The sequence below is a fragment of the Quercus robur genome, chromosome 4 (genome assembly GCF_932294415.1).
Source record: "Quercus robur chromosome 4, dhQueRobu3.1, whole genome shotgun sequence".
Taxonomy (NCBI): Eukaryota; Viridiplantae; Streptophyta; class Magnoliopsida; order Fagales; family Fagaceae; genus Quercus; species Quercus robur.
The window spans coordinates 35250694-35270991 of NC_065537.1; the positions used below are offsets into that span (position 1 = coordinate 35250694).

At 32.9% G+C, this 20298-nt stretch overlaps 2 protein-coding genes across 2 annotated transcripts; both read left to right on the top strand.

Moving 5' to 3' along the window:
* The first annotated feature begins 2838 nt into the window (after positions 1 to 2838).
* LOC126721208 (acidic endochitinase-like) lies at positions 2839 to 3958 on the top strand. The gene has a single exon (XM_050424249.1). The coding sequence runs from the start codon at positions 2939 to 2941 to the stop codon at positions 3824 to 3826; it is 888 nt and encodes a 295-aa protein (XP_050280206.1). The 5' UTR covers positions 2839 to 2938; the 3' UTR covers positions 3827 to 3958.
* Positions 3959 to 18695: 14737 nt separating this feature from the next.
* LOC126721800 (uncharacterized) lies at positions 18696 to 19228 on the top strand. The gene is made up of 2 exons (XM_050424859.1): positions 18696 to 18947; positions 19041 to 19228. Exons 1-2 carry the CDS (start codon positions 18821 to 18823, stop codon positions 19226 to 19228), a joined length of 315 nt encoding a protein of 104 aa, XP_050280816.1. The 5' UTR covers positions 18696 to 18820.
* The last annotated feature ends 1070 nt before the right edge of the window (positions 19229 to 20298 follow it).

Sequence of the window (20298 nt, forward strand, 5' to 3'; positions counted from 1 at the left end):
CGGTTTATTGTGTCAAATAGCTCCTTGAAGCACTACCACACAAGATTGATTGTAAAAATTGTTACAATCTTGAGAAAGATCTCACAAACAAATAATAGGAATGAAGAAAACTTGAAAGGAAAAAATTTACACAACCACACAAAAAAGAGAATACTAATGATTTAAATGATTCGGCCTTTGGCCTATGTCCATAGATAACAACAAAGAGAAATTTTCATTAACAAATATGGAGAATATAAAGTTGTGGAGTCACTCTCGGTGGCTGCTCTAGGAATTTTTTTAGAATAGTCATTAAGAAATTTAAATTATACAAAATATAATAAAAAGAACTTGACTATATTGAAATTACAAAAAAAAAAAAAAAAAAAAATCAAATACATGAATTTTTACAATTTCATTTTACAAACAAAATTAAAAAACAAAAAGTGAATGATGAGAAATTAAGTGAGACTTGAGAATTCTTACCTTCCTCTAAAAAAGAGTGAGACTTGAGAATGTTGACACAAGGATATATAATAAAGTGATAAGGAGTCTGAAATGATGATAGAAAAGAGGAAAATTACAATTTTTTTTTTTTTTTTTTTTTTTTTTTTTTTTTTTTTTTTTTTTTTTTTTTTTTTTTTATGTTTGTACTATTGTACACTTGCTGCTGCCAGTATGGCTTCTGTTGATGTGTAGTTTTTCCTTTCGTGTTTAATAATATTTCCCTTTTACCAAAAAAAAAAAAAAAAAAGAAGACCGGAGAGTGAGAAAAGAGAGAACTTGTTTTTTTTAATGATAGAAGATAATACACAAATAATTTTTTTTATGCCTTCTTGCTACAGTATACAACTACTCTTGGATGTTTACTATAGCAAGATGGCGAAAAAAATTACCTTTGGCTCCACCAATGTTGGGTACTAATTGAAGTTTATAGTGCTAAAAATAGCAATTTAGCTTTTTAGCACTACCAATACTAATGCTTACCAATTTTTAGGTTTCAAATAACATTACTCAATGACACTTAATATTTATAAAAGTGTGGGATCCACTTAATAAGACCTAACATAACTACAACTCACTCTCTTTTCCTCCCTTCTCTTTCACGTTCCTTCTCCCTTCACTTTCAAATTTCTTCATCTCTCTCTTCACCTCCATTAATTGTACATGTCCGAAAGTTACCACTTTTTTAAAATAATACATACACATACCAATAGAGGCGGACCTAGGATTTCAAGTTAGGGGAGGCCGAAGTATTAGAAGAAGAAAAAAAATCCAAATAGGTATCCATAGAGTACTAACAAACTATCAATCAAGATCAATACACAAAATCATTGTTTCTTAATAAATTAAGATGTAATCATTTACCAACAAAGATAATAAATAAATAAATATATATATATATATATACACACACACAAAAAATAATATTGTTTCTTAAGAGCATCAACTATTGCAAAAAAAAAAAAAAAAAAAAAAAAAAAATCAGAAACCAAAACTTACTTTTGCTACTTTAATATAGCATTTGAAATGTCTCATACAATAGTGCTTTTGGTATTTGGTGTTCTAAATACTAAATATTTACCATTTAGAACATCTAATGCTAGTACTCTAATACTGGGCTAACTGAGATTTTTTATTTTTTATTTTTTATTTTAAAATTTTGTTTTTGTTAAGTTTTTGAGTTTGGTAGTTGCTATTTGGGTTAGGCTAACTAAAAGAGAGGTAGTCTAAATTTTTGGAAGAATGAGGCACAACGTTGGAAATAAAAAATATATATATATAATCATTAAAAAAAAAATTCTTTGGGCTAGGGTGGCCAATTTTTTTTTTCCTTCTTTTTCTTTGGGCCGGGGGACCTGGGCCCCTTCCACCCCCCCCCCCCCCCCCCCCAAATGGGTCCATCCCTGCATACCAAACACAATTATATTTTTTTCATATTTTAAAATATAGGGTCTGTTTGAATACAACTTATTTTTGCTAAAATTGAAAACAAAAAACACTATAGTAAAATAATTTTTAAATGTGTGAATAGTACTGTGGGACCCGTGAACAGTGCGTGAACGGTGTGTGAATAGTGCACTTTGTCTCCTACACAATGAATCCATGTGATGTTACTGTTCATAAGCATTGAAAAAAAAAAAAACAAAAAACAAAAAAAAAAAAAAAAAACAAAAACAAAAACAAAACAAAGGGGCAGGCAAACGTGAATCCAAACACTCCAATATTGTTTGTAACATAGTATCAAACACACTTTTTGCACTATGATTACTTTAGATACGTATTTTCACAATACTTTTTAAATCACATTTTTTACATCATTTTAAACAAAAATACTTGAAAGCTATTACCTCAATTACACACACACACAAAAAAGCAAAAAAATCTCTACAATACAAAATTTCGTACTACAGTTAAAACAAAGTGAAATATTTTCTGCTCTCTAATTAGTAATTACTCCACAGGACCACGGCATTGACAAGTAGCTCTCTTCCTATTCCAATTGCGGCACTAGGACGCAATATTAGACAAAGCAAAATTTCTAGTTATCTTTGTCAATCGCATATGTAAAAAAGTAAAGAAAAATAAAATAAAATAAAGTGGGGAATTCAAGCCACCGACTAGGGTATTGGTTAAAATCCACCAAGAAATCTACTTATTGGTGAATATCACAGTGGCAGTCCTTATCTTATAATTCATCAAGAAATTGTGCAAATCCTAGTCAAGTCGTAAAGGATTTGGTTAGATCTGGGATCAACACCGACTTGACTCTTTAATGCATTTTCATATGTCAACCATTTATGTGAAGTAATTCCGCAAAAGCATTCACTGTGGCCGTAAGAATAGGATTACTTTTGTCCTATAAAAGATTGAAAATGTGATACACGGAACACCACAAGCAAAAAGAAAAAATATAGTTCAACCGTGACTATCTGAACACTCACAAACCTACTATACTATGGCATCGAATCCGTCAAGCTCAATACCTTTCCTCTTATCAGTAATTCTGATTCTAGTGGTTGGTACTAATGCTGGTGGAATCGCAATCTACTGGGGTCAGAATGGAAATGAGGGTACCTTGGCACAAACTTGTGCCACAGGTAAATATGCCTTTGTCAACGTTGCTTTCCTTCCAACCTTTGGCAACGGTCGAAAACCCCAAATCAACCTTGCTGGCCATTGTGATCCAACAACTAATGGGTGCACCAGGTTTAGCTCTGAGATACAATCATGTCAGTCAAGAGGAATTAAGGTGATGTTATCCATTGGAGGAGGTGCAGGGAGCTATTCTCTTTCTTCAACTGACGATGCTAAACAAGTAGCGACCTATCTTTGGAATAACTTCTTAGGAGGGCAATCCTCATCTCGCCCTCTTGGAGCAGCTGTTTTGGATGGAATCGACTTTGATATTGAAGGAGGAACAACCCAACATTGGGATGAGCTTGCAAGGTTTCTCTCTCAATACAGCAAACAAGGAAAGAAAGTGTACTTAACCGCAGCTCCTCAGTGCCCATTTCCTGATGCTTATATGGGAGCTGCCCTTAAGACAGGTCTATTTGATTATGTATGGGTACAGTTCTATAACAACCCTCCATGCCAGTACAGCTCAGGTAATCTAGTAAAGTATTGGAACCAATGGACTACTTCTATTCCTGCCACCAAATTTTTCTTAGGACTTCCTGCTTCGCCTAATGCAGCTGGGAGTGGCTTCATTCCAGCCGCTGATTTAACTTCTAAAGTGCTTCCGGCCATTAAAGGTAGTGCCAAGTATGGAGGTGTGATGCTGTGGTCGAAATACTATGATGACAAAGCAGGATACAGTTCTTCCATCAAGAGCAGCGTTTAGGAGTCTAGAGTCTAAATTGATGCATGTAATAATTTCAAAGTAGAAGAGTTCCTACATCTTCCATAACTATTATCTGTGCTTATATACATGTATGTATGTGACACGAATAAAAATATGCATCAATTTAGAACATGTCCCTTATTTTTCCCATGAATGAATGTAATCTGTGCCTTTTTTTTTTAAGGTCATATTGAGAGCGTTTGGATTGGGCTGAAAGTGGCTGAAAGTTTTGTTGCGTTTTCAAGCTTTTTTTTTTTTTTTTGGGTTCCAGCCGCACTATTTGACCAAGTCAACCGTGAACAGTACATTCGTGCACTGTTTACAGACCCACAAATTCCACTTTTCAACAACTTTTTCATTAAAAATGAGTCCCACGACACTATTCACACATTTAAAAATTATTTTGCTACAGTGTTTTCAGTTTCAGTTTTCAATTTCAACAAAAATAAGCTCAATCTAAACGGACCCATTATATATTATCAAATATTGTCATGCCCCCAGTTCAAACGATATGAATTGGGCATGTGACAATAGCCACAAACCTATAGATGTTAGCGACGAGTGTATAATTCTGCAATTAAAACGAACCATGCTGTCAATTAAATAAAAAATTATGTGATCCTAGTTGGGCACAAACTAATTCTATTGGAATGTTTGCAATAAGTAACAATATGCGTCATGCGTGACAAGATTTCGTACCAAAAAAATGGGACTTTTAAATTATAAATCAACCAAGAATTGAGGATCCAAAACAGTGAACATGGACCTTTTTGGGTGATATCCAAGTCCAACAATGAAGATTGGGCTTGTCTTCTCCAAGGCCTAAAAAGAAATACGGGTGAGTAGGCCTTGTAAACACTGCATTTTATACCCATTAATAAATTTTGGTCCCCAGCCCTAATGATGAGCTTGAAATATGTCAACCAATGGTAATTAAAGAGTTCATAATATTTGAAAGTAATCATAGCTCAAAAGTGCTCAAATCACTTTGAAATCGATATTGAAAAATGACATTTGCTCACTATTTTGACCATACCTTTTGATCCACAAAGAATTTTTTAGTGAGGATTGTTTCATTGAAAAATAGACATCCTGGGCTTCAATGCAAACATAAAATTCGCCTAATTTGGACTTATATTGAGTATTATGACCATTTGAAGTTTGGCCAACTCGGCAATCAGATTTTCTGGGTTTTAAAACTTCATTTTAAGGGCCCAAAACATCATGCTTTGATGTGGGCTGACCCATAGACCCTTGAGAACATCCAAAAATCATTAAAAAGCCCAAAAAACCCTAATTTAACTTATAAATACTCACCTTATGTCTCCAATCAAAACCCTAGCTAGAGAGCTTTCATCTTCTCTAAGGCAAAAAGTTTATTTTCCAAATTGTTTTCTAAAACCTTTTCAAAATCTTTTGTTCTTGACTTGTGATTACTAACCATTAGGGGTGTTCACCAAACCACACAAACCGCAAAAACCGTACCAAAACCGCCCTCTAAACGGCATAACCACATTGCACCGTAAGTAACAATACAGTGCACCGCATGGTGCAGTGCAGTTTGCGATTTTATAATGAGAAAACCACACCGCACCTTATTATATATTAATATATTTATTTATTTTAATATTAAATATATTATTAATATTTTAATAACCTTAGTTTTCAAATATATATATATATATATATATATATAGTTTAATAGCCCTAGCAAGTGTTGATTATGAAAGTTAGCCCAAAATAAAGAAAAACTAGCTCAATAGCTTAAAACTTGGCCCAAAACAAAGGGAAAAGCAGTTCTAGGCTAGGCAGGAAAAGCCCAAAATTCGAAAAATATACCGGCTTCAAATCATTCAAACCGCATCTTAAATACCGCACCGCACATATGACTATAAAAATGAGATGCAGCGCGGCTATGGTTTTAGCTAAACTTTAAACCACACCGCACCGCACTGCACCACACATGTGACCGCAAAAATGAGGTGCGGTGTGGTTATGGTTTTGGCTAAACCGCACCACAAAATGCAGTGCTAAAAATGGCCTCAAAACCGCACTGCACCACATCGTGAACACCCCTACTAACCATTGTTGTGTTCTTTAATTATTCTTGTTCCCTCAATCTAATATTTGTGTTGTAGGCACTAAGGGATTGGTTGAACCATCTTAAATCTATGATTCTAAAGTAAGGTGAGTCTTTATTCCATGATTTCTCACTTTGCTCTATAGGATTCACATGATTCTTTGTTTGATATTATCTTAAGTGTTCTTACCATATTTGATTGATGTTATAATCTTCTTATCCATGTTCTAATCTAATTTTAGATTGTTTATAATATGTTTTAGTTGTTCTTTTTATATTATTTTAGTTATATGTAAAGTTTAACATGTTTATTTATTTTATGTGTGTTTAGGATATTTATATGGTTTGCTTGTGGTTATTTATTTATGTTAATGCTTTGTTTTGTTTCCTTTATGTTACGTGCTTATTTGATTTCTATGTTTATATCTTTGAATGATTAAATCCATAAAAATGTAATTTTTCGAATCTGTGCTAAAGGATGTGTGTACATCTTTGAGTATGTGTGTGCATGGTTTAACCATGCATACGTATAGTTGAGTATGCGTACGCACCCCAAATCCAAATTATAGCAAAATCCTGTTTTTATTTGTTTTAATCATTTTTCACATGTAATTTGATCCTTTGAGAGACCGAATCATTTGGGGTGCTCTCAATTAAAAGAGAAAGGTATCAGCGCCTCTCTTTTAGGGTTTTGTGGAGTCGCCACTTATTTTTTATTACAAAAAATAAGAAAAAATACAATATACAATTTACATATCTAAAATACCTCAAGTTTTATTAATTAAATGTACAAATACAATTTGGCAGAATATCATTACAAGGCTTTGGTCCTAAATACAATCTATGAAAATAAATACAAAGCTTTGGTCCTAGATACAATCTGCTGAAATAAAAAATAAAGCACTATTCTACGAACCAAGACCTATGGTTTGGGAGCTAGGTTACAGAATGGAAAAATGTTAGACACCTATTCTGTCTGGAAAAAGTCCGGTCTTCTAGACTTTGAATGATCATTTTAGTACCCTTATTCAAAATGTTGCATTATATGCAACAAATGCCATGTCAAATTCTAGATCTAAGATTAAAATACTATTTAAGAATCCTAGATCTGCAATTTAATTTTGTATGAAAGAGATTTGATGAGATTGCTTGATGAAAAGTTTAGATCTAAGTTTCCATGGTGAAAAAGAATGAAATTTTTTATAAAAATTCAGATCTGGTTTTATTTTTATTAATGTGAGAGGAAACAAATTTTTTTATGAAAAGATAAATTTCTTATGAAAAATATAGATCTGGTTTGTCTCAAAAAAATACAAATTAGATTTTAATGAAAAATACAAATTTGGTTTTGTCTTAAAAATACATATCTGATTTTAATGAAAAATACAGATCTAGTTTTGTTAGAAAAAGAATACATAACTGATTTTAATGAAAAATACAGATTTGGTTTTGTTTAAAAAAATACAGAGCTAATTTTAATGAAAAATACAGATCCAGTTTTGTCTTAAAAAAATACAAATTTGATTTTAATTAAAAATGTAGATCTAGTTTTCGCTTAAAAAAATACAGATTTGATTTTAATGAAAAATACAAATCTACTTTTAGAAGTAGAAAGAGTCAAACTTTCATGACAAATTTATTTTTGCAAATTTAAAATCTTAAAAGGAAATTTTAACCCTAGATCTATGCATGTTAATCAATCAACATACTAATATTTAAACTAATCGTGTGAATTTTTCAAAGAGAGAGAGAGAGAGCATGTAATAACATAAGAAGAACATGTATAAACAAGGAAAGAAGCAAAAACAAATTCATGGAAGATCAAGCAAAAACAAGAACATGTTTATTTATAGAAAGTAAAGTAAGAACATACCTGCATAAATGTTCTCTACAAGAGGGGATTATGTTAAAAATCAAAGAGAATAAATCATTTGGAGATCTATAATAAGGGCACTCAACAGAAAAGAAATTCTTATAGCAGAGCTTCCATAATTTCTTTAAAGTAAGGGGAGAGAGAGGTGCTAAATTTTAGATTTTCTCCTCTATTTATAGAGGTGTATTTTCTTAGAAAACAAGTTAGGGTTGCTTAGAAAATCAGCAGATAGAAATTAGGTCAGGTTTTATCTAAAGAAATTAAATATGATGGGTCTTGAACTAATTGCATCTGGGCCCAATTTACAACATGTGCCAATCAACACTATGGAAGTGCCGATCGACACTCCTCAAGTGCCAATTGGCACTGTTGAAGTGCCGATTGGCACTCTTCAGTGCTCAGCCCAATTTCCTCTTCTTGTACGTTTTGGGCATTTTTTTGGACCGGGAATCGTATTTGGACATTTTAAAAAAAATTTGTATTCCTAATAAAATCCATTTTAACTTGATAATTAAATCCTTAAAAAATAATTATCTGAAAGATAATTGCTCTAGAAAGCCTAAATACTAACAATTCTCATATTATCAGATTATCTATTTTATTCCTATGCAACTAAACTTATTTTTAATCAAAATCACCAACCAATCAAATAAATTTATTTAATTAATTTTAATTATCGACCAATCAAAATTGTTAGGTTCTAAGAAATTAGGAACTAATGTATTAGAACTTCAATATGTATATGTTGGCAAACCATGATCAAAACGTTTATTTTAGATTTAGGCTGCTCAAAGTGTGTGTATGTGTAAAGTTGGAATCGAGTAACTGCAGGAAATTACTATTCAATTTCTGCAAGGCTCGATCAATCAAAAATTAGACTCGATCGATCGAAGCTCGTTCAAATTATTTTTCTATAAAATTTTCCAACTCAGCCCAAGCCCATATGACGTATAGGGTTTTATGTTTTGCCTTAAGTATAAAAGGAAAAACCCTAGCCAGATTTTAGAGATTGTTGATATGTTGTGTGTGTGAATATCTTGTGAGATCTAGATGTGTTTGCCTTCATACATACTTAGGTTTATCAAGATCAAGATTGATGTCGAGAACTTGGTAATCACTTCAGTTGTTGTTTCAAGAACTTAAAGAAAAACACAAGTGGGAGTACTTGTGGTTGCTATGGATTAAGGAAAGAAGTAGTCCGTGAATTTGGAGTTGTCACGTGGTCGTGGTAGTAAGTTTTCTACTCGAGGTAGCAATAGGATGTTAGTGGTCTAAGTCGCTATTGTAAAAACTTCAATTCTTTCATAGTGAATCTGTTTTACCTTGAGGATAGTTAGGTTAAATCCTCCCCAGGTTTTTTACTGGTTTGGTTTTCTTAGGTTATCATATCATTGTGTTCTTTATTTTCCGCATTGTTTACTTGATATGATTTACTTTTGTTAACCTAGATTTGAATAATTTACCTAAGAAATCACTTGGCTAAATAACTAGGTTAATTAACTTGTGTTTAAAGGGGTCTAAAAACATAAAAATGGTATCAAAGCGGATTAGCTCTAGCATTTAGATCCTTTGATCTAAGAGTTGATCCTTGACCCCTATTGTCATGGAACATGGTCACTCTCTTGCAATCCCACCTCACTTAGATGGGAACAATTATGCCTACTGGAAAGTAAGGAGGGAAGCATTCCTGAAATCTATTGATGAGAAAGTCTGGAATTCCATTGAATATGGATGGGAGAAGCCGACTACTCTTATAAGCGAGTGTCAAAGTTCTCAGAAAGAAGCAACCACTTTTAATAACAAAGCCATGAATGCTATATTTAATGTTGTTTCTATGGAGGAATTCAAGAGGATCTCTAATGTTGAGGTTGCTCATACTGCATGGAATATTCTCCAAATTGTGCATGAAGGCACAAAGACAGTTAAGATAAATAAATTGTAGCAGTTAACAACTAGATTTGAAAGCATTAGAATGTCTGATGATGAAAGTTTTGATGAATTCTATGCTAAGCTTAATGATATTGTTAATTTTGTTTATAATTTGGGTGAAATCTATGATCAACTTAAGATTGTTAGGAAGATTCTCATATCCTTGACTAAGGATTTTAGACCCAAAGTGACTACCATTACTGAAAGCAAGGATGTGGACTTCGTCCCTGTTGATGAACTTGTAGGATCTCTCCAGTCCTATGAGTTAGACCTACCCAAGACAAACAAATCCAAATCAATGGCTCTTAAGTCGGTTGATGATTTGATGGGAATTGATTTGATGATGAACTCTCTGCTACAGAAATTGCATATCTTGTCAAGAACTTTAGAAATTTTCTTAGGAACAATATCAAAAGGGCAAAAGGTAAAATAATGCTAAACTTAGGAATTGTAGAAGGAATGAACCCACTAAAGTGAATAATACTGATAAACCTAAAGAGAAAGTAGGTCAAATCTCTAATATTCCATGGGTTAATAATGTTTTGGCTGTCAAGGGTATGGTCATGTGAAATCAGAATGTCCTACATTCTTAAGATCAAAGGGTAAAGCTATGGTTGTAACCCCTAGTGATGATGGAGTTTCTAATCATGAGTCTGGTAGTGATGAGGATGGAAACTTCATTGCTTTCACAATTACTGCTATAGTTGATGAAAGTGTTGTGGTTGATGAGAACCATTCTGATGGGGAACTCTCTAAGAATGCTGATTTGCAAGAAACCTATAATAAGTTTTGCAAGGTTGCTGCAAAGAATGCTATGATTTTGATTTAGGTTTAAAAAAAATTGCTTCTCTTGAACTTGATAAGAAAAATTTTCTCTTAAAATTGTTTGATGCTAATGAATTGCTTGATAAGGTGAAGACTGAGAATATGTTGTTGCTTGATAAAGTTAAGAATTTGGAACTTGAATTATCTGTTTTTAGAGAACAAACAAATAGGTCTGCAAGTTCTAAACTTGAATACATGTTGAGTATTTAGAAGTCTCCCTTAGACAAAATTAGTCTAGGTTTTGAAGATAGCATCTCTATGCCTAAGACTCATTCCACAAACTTTGTTTCTTCTTCTGAGCCTCTCGTGAGTGAGATTGTCAAACCAGTAGAAGTTACACCTCCTAGGAAGACTAGGGTTGATCTTAAAGAGTCTAAGCCTAAGATTCCTACCATTCCTAAGGATAAGGAGCATGATAGACCTTTATGGATTTGTCATTTTTGTGGAAAGACTGGACACATTCGTCCAAACTATTTCAAGTTTCAAGTAGCAAGCTGCTAGGCAAGCAAATAAGCCAAAAGTATATGTGCCTCAAGCACAAGATCATATGGTACTTATTGGTGAATTGGTAAAGGCTTTAAACCTTTATTCCAATCCTAGAGTTGCTCATCATTCTAATATGAATAATAACTCCAATGCAAGAGTTGTATCTAAAAAGTTTTGGATGCAAAAAGCTCAATCTAATTGAATCTTTCTGATATGGTCCTTATGCTTCATCTCTCTATTCTTTGTGACCATTCTTTTTTTTTTTTCTTTGTTTTTAGGATTTGCATTGCCTATCATTCATGCATTTCATGCTAGGTTGTTTTTGTTAATTCTTTTCAACCAAAAAAAAAAAAAAAAAAAAAGGAGGAAAAGGAAGGAAAAATATGTTTTGCATTATTTTTCTTGGATTTGAAATCAAGGTTGGCAATATTATCTTTACATAACATGTTTATGTATCTTGTTTAGCTTGGATGAGCTTATTTTATAGCACCTTGCTAGTTTTGGCTTTGTAGTGCATGTTGTGTGGGAGTTGTTTATAGTTTTTGATCACATGATCTTGATCTTGAAGTCATATGATTTTGATTGTAAGGACTAAAAAATCCTAAGAGAAAGGCATAAATAACTATCTCACCACTGTTTACTAGTCAATCATGAACACCTTAGTGCATATCATATGATTTTGTACTCGAGAAAGTGTAGCACATGCACAAAAAGAACATAAGGTGTAGCCTCAGCTTATAATAATAAAATTGGTGTTTACATTATTGGGATATAATAAATTCAAATTGAAATAAAATTGGTAAGTACATTATGAGGCAAATCAAGAAAATTACATGATTGCAAGCTTGTCTTCTAGGAGATGTGAGAGTTATATGATGTAACTCTTTAGGTGATAGTTACTTTCAAACTTATGTGATGAATTTTGTAGAAATTGTGATTAATTACTATCTACTTATCACCTCACATGTATTTCAAGCTATTACTAGTTGAACACACTACACAAGTTATTCTTTGATAAACTTAGTATATAATATTGTGTGTGAACTTGTTGTGATCATCCAAAATTAAAAGTTCCTTGATTTTAATGCAAAATGTGTTTAATGTTTGAGTTTTGAGGACAAATTGATTGAAAATCTTGTTTTTGGAAGATCTGGGTTGAATTCAAGGGTTTTTCAAAAACTTTTCATCTCATACTCATGCATTTTATTCATAAAATAATGTGCTTTGAGGAGTTTCTTCATTAAAATGCTCTATTTTTTAGAAAACTAATTTTTCCAAATTTTCAATCGATTGAACCTGTTGCTCGACTGATCAAAAACGCGATAAAAATTTTGGTTACAATCTACCTAACCCAATCAGTGCTCAATTGGTGCTAGATCTATCAAAATTGCTTTTTAATCGATCGAATCTAATTTTCAACCGATCTAAAATTGGTCTGAGAGTTTTTTAAAATAAGCTTTTCTCACGTGTTCTTCACTTTATTCAAACTTTTCAAAAAGCTTTATGCTCTCTCTTTTTGACCGATCCACTTCAAGTCAATTCTTGTCGTTTTCTTCCTATTTTTTTCTCAAGGTTTTTGTCTTCAAGTGCCGGTAAGACCTTTTTACCCTTTCTTTTTCAATTTATTCACATACTTCATGCATTTTAGGTGAAATTTTCGAACCTATAGGAATTTGGGGTTTTTTATTTTTGAGTTGGTTTCTTTCAAATTTGATCACTGGGTTTTTGTTCTTAGATGATATAAACATGATTCTTATGCTTTAATTTTATTAAATTTGTGATTGGGAAAAATTTTAAATTCTAGGGCTTGAAACTACATGAAATTGGGGATTTTGTTCAATTGGGCTGTAATTGGTAAAATTGACTCGTGAAATTGATTGATTATATCATTATATGATGATTTCTATCTAGTGTAATGATTAATTACTCAATTTGGTTAAATTTTTGAAAGTAGGTTTTTCAAAGTTTTGGGGTTTTTGTCCTAAAACTCTATGTTCAAGTCAATTCTTTATTCTTAAAGTATAATTGAACGGTTCTCAATGCATTAGAGCATGCATCATTTGTTCATTTTGTTCATGCATCATATAGATTGATATTTTCTATTGTTGTTTATCTCTCTAACCTTGTCTAATGCAGTCTACCCTTGGTTTTGTTTGTTTTTTTTGTTTCTGTTTTGGTCTTTCCTTTCCTTCCCTTAGCATCATGGTTAGGAAGACTAGAGCCAATAAGAAAACCACGTCCACCTCTACCCCTGCCTTCGATAGTGATAGGTTTCGGTTTGAGAAAAACCAAGAAGCCTATGAGAAGTTGAACATATTTAGGTCTATGTGGGCTGAGAGGAAGGTTGTGTTAGATGATTTAGATCCAGAAATTAGAAGGAACTTTGAGCATAGGGGCTGGTTATCTTTGTTGGACATTTATCATCCTCCTCCGACTGCCTTGATTAGAAAGTTCTGCTGGTTATCTTTGTTGGACATTTATCATCCTCCTCCGGCTGCCTTGATTAGAAAGTTTTACTCGAACCTCTCTGTCCACTTCGATGATTCCAACACTCAGTATGTGATAAGTTAGATTAGGGGTGAAGAGTATACCATTACTCCTTCAGTAGTGGCCTCTGCTCTTGGGGTACCTTTGGTACGACAGCCTGTCCACCCTTATGATGAGACCCCTCCTCTTGATGACATTATGTCATATGTCACCGGTACTTCCATTAAGTGGGGCATTGATCCTCGGATTACCTCTCATGAGCTTACTGAGATTCATTATTTGTTTTTCCGGATTTCTTGTCATTCTATCTGGCCATATCTCACTTGCACACCATTCCTATTGAGAGATGTGCATTTTTGTATGCCCTTGTGATTGATGCTCCTATGAGTTTTCCTACTCTTTTCATTCGATCCTTGGTTGAGGTTCATAGGAGTAGTTCTACAACACATGGTCTTTTCTTCCCTGTTTTCATACATCGGATTTCATTACATTTAGGTTTAGAGGATTTTCCTGCGTCTGAGCTCGTACACATTATAGCTCCTATAGGTGCTACCTTCCTTAGGCAGAGAGCAGCTTAGATGAAAGCTAACTCTAAACACCCTCGTGTAGAGTCTTCTTCAAGTGTTGCATCCCATCCTCCTTCTTCAAATGACCCTACAGCTAAGGAGTTTGTTAATCCCACTGCCACTATTTATCCTCTACCTTCTACTTCGGGTGATTCTAACATTCGGAGTATGTTGGATACTATCATAACCATTCAGGCGGCTCATGGTCAGCTTTTGGTGGATGTCCTCACAAAGCTTCAAGCATTGCAAGCGGATTTGGTAAACGTTCGACGATCTTCTCCACCACCTCCTTTTGATGATGAGTCTTGATTGCCCTTTGGCAATTCGTCACAAAAAGGGAGAGTACATATGAATGGAGATAGGGGGAGATTTTTTTTTGGAGCTTTGGAACTTTAGATTGTATCTAGGTGCTTCATGATGATTTATTTTTTGGCTCCTGATGTATTTATTTTTATGGGATGTATATGTTAGGGGGAGACATTATGTTTTATTTCTGTTTCTTGTTTCACATGTGCTACATTGGCTATTGATTTATATTATAAGGTTATTCATGATATATGTCTTTTATTTTATGTTTTGTGAAATCAAGAATTTATTTTGTTTTACTTGTATTTTCCACACATGCGTTTATGTGTTTGTTGAGTGTTACAGGAAAATACAGGTTGATTCAGCCATGCTACTGTCTACACTGGCAAACTGATAGATAGTAGTTAGGTTGAATTGGGCTGTTTTGTAACTTTGAGCATTTTTTTTTTTCGTATGTGTTTTGTCATAGATTGCCAAAGGGAGAGTTTGTTAGGTTCTAAGAAATTAGGAACTAATGTTTTAGAACTTCAATATGTATATGTTGGCAAACCATGATCAAAACATTTAGTTTAGATTTAGGTTGCTCAAAGTGTGTGTATATGTAAAGTTGGAATCGAGTAACTACAAGAAATTACTATTCAATTTCTATAAGGCTCGATCGATCGAAGCTCGTGCAGATTGTTTTTTAGAAGAATTTTCCAACTCAGCCCAAGCCCATATGACGTGTAGGGTTTTATGTTTTGCCTTAAGTATAAAAGGAAAAACCCTAACGACATTTTAGAGGTTGTTGATATGCTGTGTGTGTGAATCTCTTGTGAGATTTAGAGGTGTTTTCCTTCATACACACTTAGGGTTATCAAGATCAAGATTGATGTCGAGAGCTTGGTGATCACTTCAGTTACTGTTTCAAGAACTTAAAGAAAAACACAAGTGGGAGTACTTGTGGTTGCTATGGATCAAGGAAAGAAGTAGTCCGTGGACTTGGAGCTGTCACGTGGTTGTGGTAGTAAGTTTTCTACTCGAGGTAGCAATAGGATGTTAGTGGTCTAAGTCGCTATTGTAAAAACTTCAATTCTTTCATAGTAGATCTATTTTACCTTGAGGATAGTTAGGTTAAATCCTCCCCAGGTTTTTTACCGGTTTGGTTTTCTTGAGTTATCATATCGTTGTGTTCTTTATTTTCCGCATTGTTTACTTGATATGATTTACTTGTGTTAACCTAGATTTGAATAATTTACCTAAGAAATCACTTGGCTAAATAACTAGGTTAATCAACTTGTGTTTAAAGGGGTCTAAAAATGTACAAAAATTAATTTCAATTAATCACACGTGATCAGCCTCACCCATAGTTGTCAGTATCTTATCGTTTGAAAAAAGTTCTGTATCATTGATACGTATCGTAGGTGCATATGAATCGGACGATACAGTTGTATGTATTGTACGCATCAGTTGTATCGGACGATACATAAACAATTGGCTTAAATAGGCTTTTTTAACCAAAATTTCAGCCCAAGTTTAGCCCAAAACGTTTTCCCATTTTTTTTAAAAGCAAGTTGGGCTATTTTGGTGGTTTGGCCCAATACAAAAGCCTTCTTAATTTTATTTTATTTTTTTTAGCTCTAAAAAATTTGAACCACAATTAAATTGATTTACCCACACCACATAGGCACACCAATCACCCACACATTTTTTATATCTCAATTCTCAAGCTCTCAACTTTCCCAAAACCCCTTTGGCTTCTTCTCTATTTGTTTTCATCTTTTTACCTTTTAGATCATCAAGTTTTAGGAGATCTCTCATCAAGGGACCACAAGCTCCAAAGGACCACAATCTTGTCTTTTTCTTCTATTCCTTTTCCAAACCCAAAAGTCCCACACTCCCCACATGCTACTAGAGCAAGACAACAACAACAACAAGTGCTGCCTCATGTTGGGTCCACTGTGTGTGTAAGGTTAGTTTTTCTTTTTTCTTAATAAATTTTTTTGATTAATTCTTTATACTAAAAAATTATTGTAATTATTTATTGTTATTAACCTATTATATTAGTTAATTTAGTTTAATATAATCGAGTGGCTTATAAAAAATTAGTTTAGTATACTGAATATGTATCAATGTATGTATATGAGTGTTTATATATAAATATTATATATATATATATATATATATATATATATGTATATGTATTTTGTAATGTTAATATTAATACTGTGAATTTGTGATAGTGTAACTGTGATGCTTAATTTGTGTACATAAAAGTTGTTGATTGACTATAAATTCATATGTTCATATTTGCTTTTAGGTATATAAAAAAAAGGTGATAGGAGGAAAAGAAATAAGGAGAAAGATCCCACTTGGGATCATTGTCTACGTATTAATGATGATAAGACAAGTAGGCTTAAGCTTAAATGTAATTATTGCTCAAATGAATATTGGAGTGGAGTCATAAGAATGAAAAACCATTTGGCACATACACATAAGGATGTTAAACCATGCTTGAAGGTGCCCGAAGATGTTAAAAATCATTTTGCCAAACTTTTGGAAAACATTAGAAAAAAAATGAGCAACTTGATGATGAGTTTGATGTTGAATGTCTTCAAGAAGATGAATTACAAAAGATTGGCGGTGATAATGCAAAAAAGGGAACCATGGATGCATACTTAAAAGGGAAATCAAATTCTAAACAAGTGACTTTACCTTCCTTGGTGAAAGATCGTACTGCAACTTGTTTGGCTATTTGTAGATTTTTTTATGCTCATGTTATACCTTTTCATTTAGTTAAGAGCTCTTTGTTTAAAAAAATGATGTATTCAGTTGCTAATTATGGCAAGGGATTGAAACTCCCTACTTATCATGAAACAAGGGTGACTTTCTTGAAAAAAAAGATAGAAAATATGCGCTTCACGTTGGATAAGTATAAAAATGAGTGGGAAAAAACAGGTTGCACTTTAATGTCAGATGGATGGACGGATAATAGAGAGAGGTCTATCACAAACTTCCTTGTCAATAGTCCAAAGGGAACAGTTTTTCTTAAAGCTATTGATACCTCCGATATTTCCAAGAATGCTGAAAATTTATTTTAATTGCTTGACTCTTTGGTGCAAGAAATTGGAGAGGAGAATGTGGTACAAGTAGTGACAGATAGTGTTTCGGCTTATGTTTCAGCTGGTGAAAAATTAATGGAAAAAAGACGTAAGATCTTTTGGAATCCTTGTGCTGCCCACTGTATTGATTTAATGCTTCATGGCATTGGTGATATGCCTGTGCATGCAAATATTATAAAAAAAAGAAAAGAAGATCACTGTTTTTATTTACCATCATATTTGGGGGCTTGATTTGATGAGAAAATATACAGAAGGGAGGGAATTGGCAAGACAAGGTTTCACAAGATTTGCCATTGCCTACTTAACTTTGAAGAGTATATATCAACAAAAAATTGGATTAAGGTCTATGTTTGCATCTGAGGAATGGGCTAAGAGTCCCTATGCAAAGAAAAATGATGGCATTAATGTCCAATTAATTGTCTTGAGTGATCCAAAGTTTTGGCCTACTATTAAATTTTGCTTGAAATGTGTGATCTCTTTAGTAAAAGTTTTAAGGCTTGTAGATGGTGATGCAAAACCAGCAATGGGCTACATATATGAAGCTATGGATAGAGCAAAAGAGCAAATCCGGAAAAATTTCAATGATGTGCAAAGGAGATATAGACCTATATTGAGAATTATTGAAACTAGATGGGAGCTTCAGCTTCATAGGCCTTTACATGTAGCAGCTTATTTTCTCAATCCTAAGTAAGTTCATTATTTGAATTGTTATATATTTTAATCTTTATCTTTATATTTTGTATGCATATTTATTTATAAGATATAAAACTGTGATAGGTTTCATTATGATCCCAACTTTGTTGCAAATGAAGAAGTGAGAGTTGGACTTTATGAAGTGATTGAAAGGATGTGTCCTACAACTTTGGAGAGGTGTAGGATTGATCTACAATTGGAGAAATTTGATAAAGCTGAGGGTTTGTTTGGAAAAGAAATGGCTATACTTACAAGAACAAAGAAGTAGCCAGGTATGTGCTATTGTTATTATCATTATTATTGATTATCATCATCATCTTAATGTAGCTTTTCATTTGTTGTTATCATAATTATATTGTAGCCCTTTACAATTTCTTTTGTTGGCAATATAGCATTGTGGTGGGAAAGTTATGGATTGCAAAGAGCTTCAAAAACTTAGCTATACATGTCTTAAGCCTAACTTGTAGTGCAACGGGATGTGAAAGAAATTGGAGTACTTTTGCTCATGTACACACTAAAAAAAGAAATCGTCTTGAGCAACAAAGAGTGAATGCTTTGGTGTTTGTAAACTATAATATTAATTTGGAGTTGAGACAAATAAAGAGAGAAGAGAATGGTGACTCATATGATCCAATTTGTCTATCGGATATGGAATCTGATGATGAATGGATTACCGAAAAGGAAGAACCTTGCTTGCCAAAAGATACTTCATGGATGGACATTCATGAATGTTTTGAAGTTAATGAGGAAGGATGTAGTAGAAAAAGAAAGAGAGGTATAAATTTATATTAAATTGAAATTTTCTTTTCTATATTATGAATAAAATGCTAATTTTGACAATATATATTTTTTGTTATTATTTTTATAGGTCCAAGAAATTTGAATGCCAAAAAGAAAAGAAAAGAAAAAGTTATTGAAGTTGAAGAACCAGAAGAGATAGTGGATGTTGGAGATGATGAAGAAGATGTACAAGAAGATGCCAATGATGAAATGATTTTGCAAGATGATAACTTCATTGACTTAGACTATGGAGATGATTTTGATGATTTTGATTAGGCAGTGATTAATATGATTAGGAAAAAAAGTATTTTGACTAATATAATATGTAGTGACTTTGAACTCTAATGAATTTGGATATGGATATTTTTATCTTTTGGATATGGATGTTAAAAATATATTTCCATTTGGTTTATTTGGTTAGCTTAGTCAAATACTATAACACAAGTAATAATTAAAGTAGTTATTATTTGCATATGTTTCAATTTTATAATAAATATATGTATATGTATAATGTTTTATAAATTTTATATAGTGTTTGTGTATTTTACGATACACAATACATAAAAATGAAAAAACGATTCACGATTTGACAACTATGGTCTCACCCAATAAACGCATGCAGACCATGAAAACTTGATCTTGTGATATGTTTCAATCTAACAGTCTGATTTGGGAACCAAGCATATCATTGCGATCATTAGAATCTCAAGATCGTTTTTATGATATGTGATAAATGATTTAACACATGAAATGTAATTATGATTTTTGGGCACTTAGAATGATCATTTCATCCATCTTCCAAGATTAAATTATAGGTGCAAAATTGAGTGTTTATTGATTCTGTTTGACTCTGTTTTAGGTTAACTATTTGTGTTTAATTATTTACCATGTTTGTTTGAGTATTTTTGCTATATTTGGTTTATTTCATAATCTTTTCTTATGTTTATAATTTAATTGTTATCTTTTCCTTTTTTATATAATACGTTTGATTGTGTTTTATTTGTAATCTTTATATTGTGATGTGATCTTTAACATGTTATGTGTTTTATTTTCCTTAAGTGCATGATGTATATTTAGGTTAAGAATTATGGCTCTCTTAATAAAATATTTAATTAAATATGGCCTAGCAACAAATAATGGAGGTCAACCCACAAGCTAGGCTGTCTTAGGTGCTTAATTCCTTCCCAAGCCGTACCCAAACTCTAGACCCATAATCTGGTATGTAGATTCATGTATGTAAGTGATTGGCCCAAAATGCCCAATATGGTTCCTAGACCTAATCTAGGAGGCAACTCCACTTTTCTCCACCATGGTCCACTCGACCAGAGGCGTACTCTCCTTTGCGC

Excerpts from the sequence above, each read along its gene's own strand:
- LOC126721800 (XM_050424859.1), top strand. The coding sequence starts at position 18,821 with ATGGAATCTGATGATGAATGGATTACCGAAAAGGAAGAACCTTGCTTG. Across the intron at positions 18,948-19,040 it reads TAGTAGAAAAAGAAAGAGAG|GTCCAAGAAATTTGAATGCC; the intron begins GTATAAATTTAT and ends TTATTTTTATAG.
- LOC126721208 (XM_050424249.1), top strand. The coding sequence starts at position 2,939 with ATGGCATCGAATCCGTCAAGCTCAATACCTTTCCTCTTATCAGTAATT.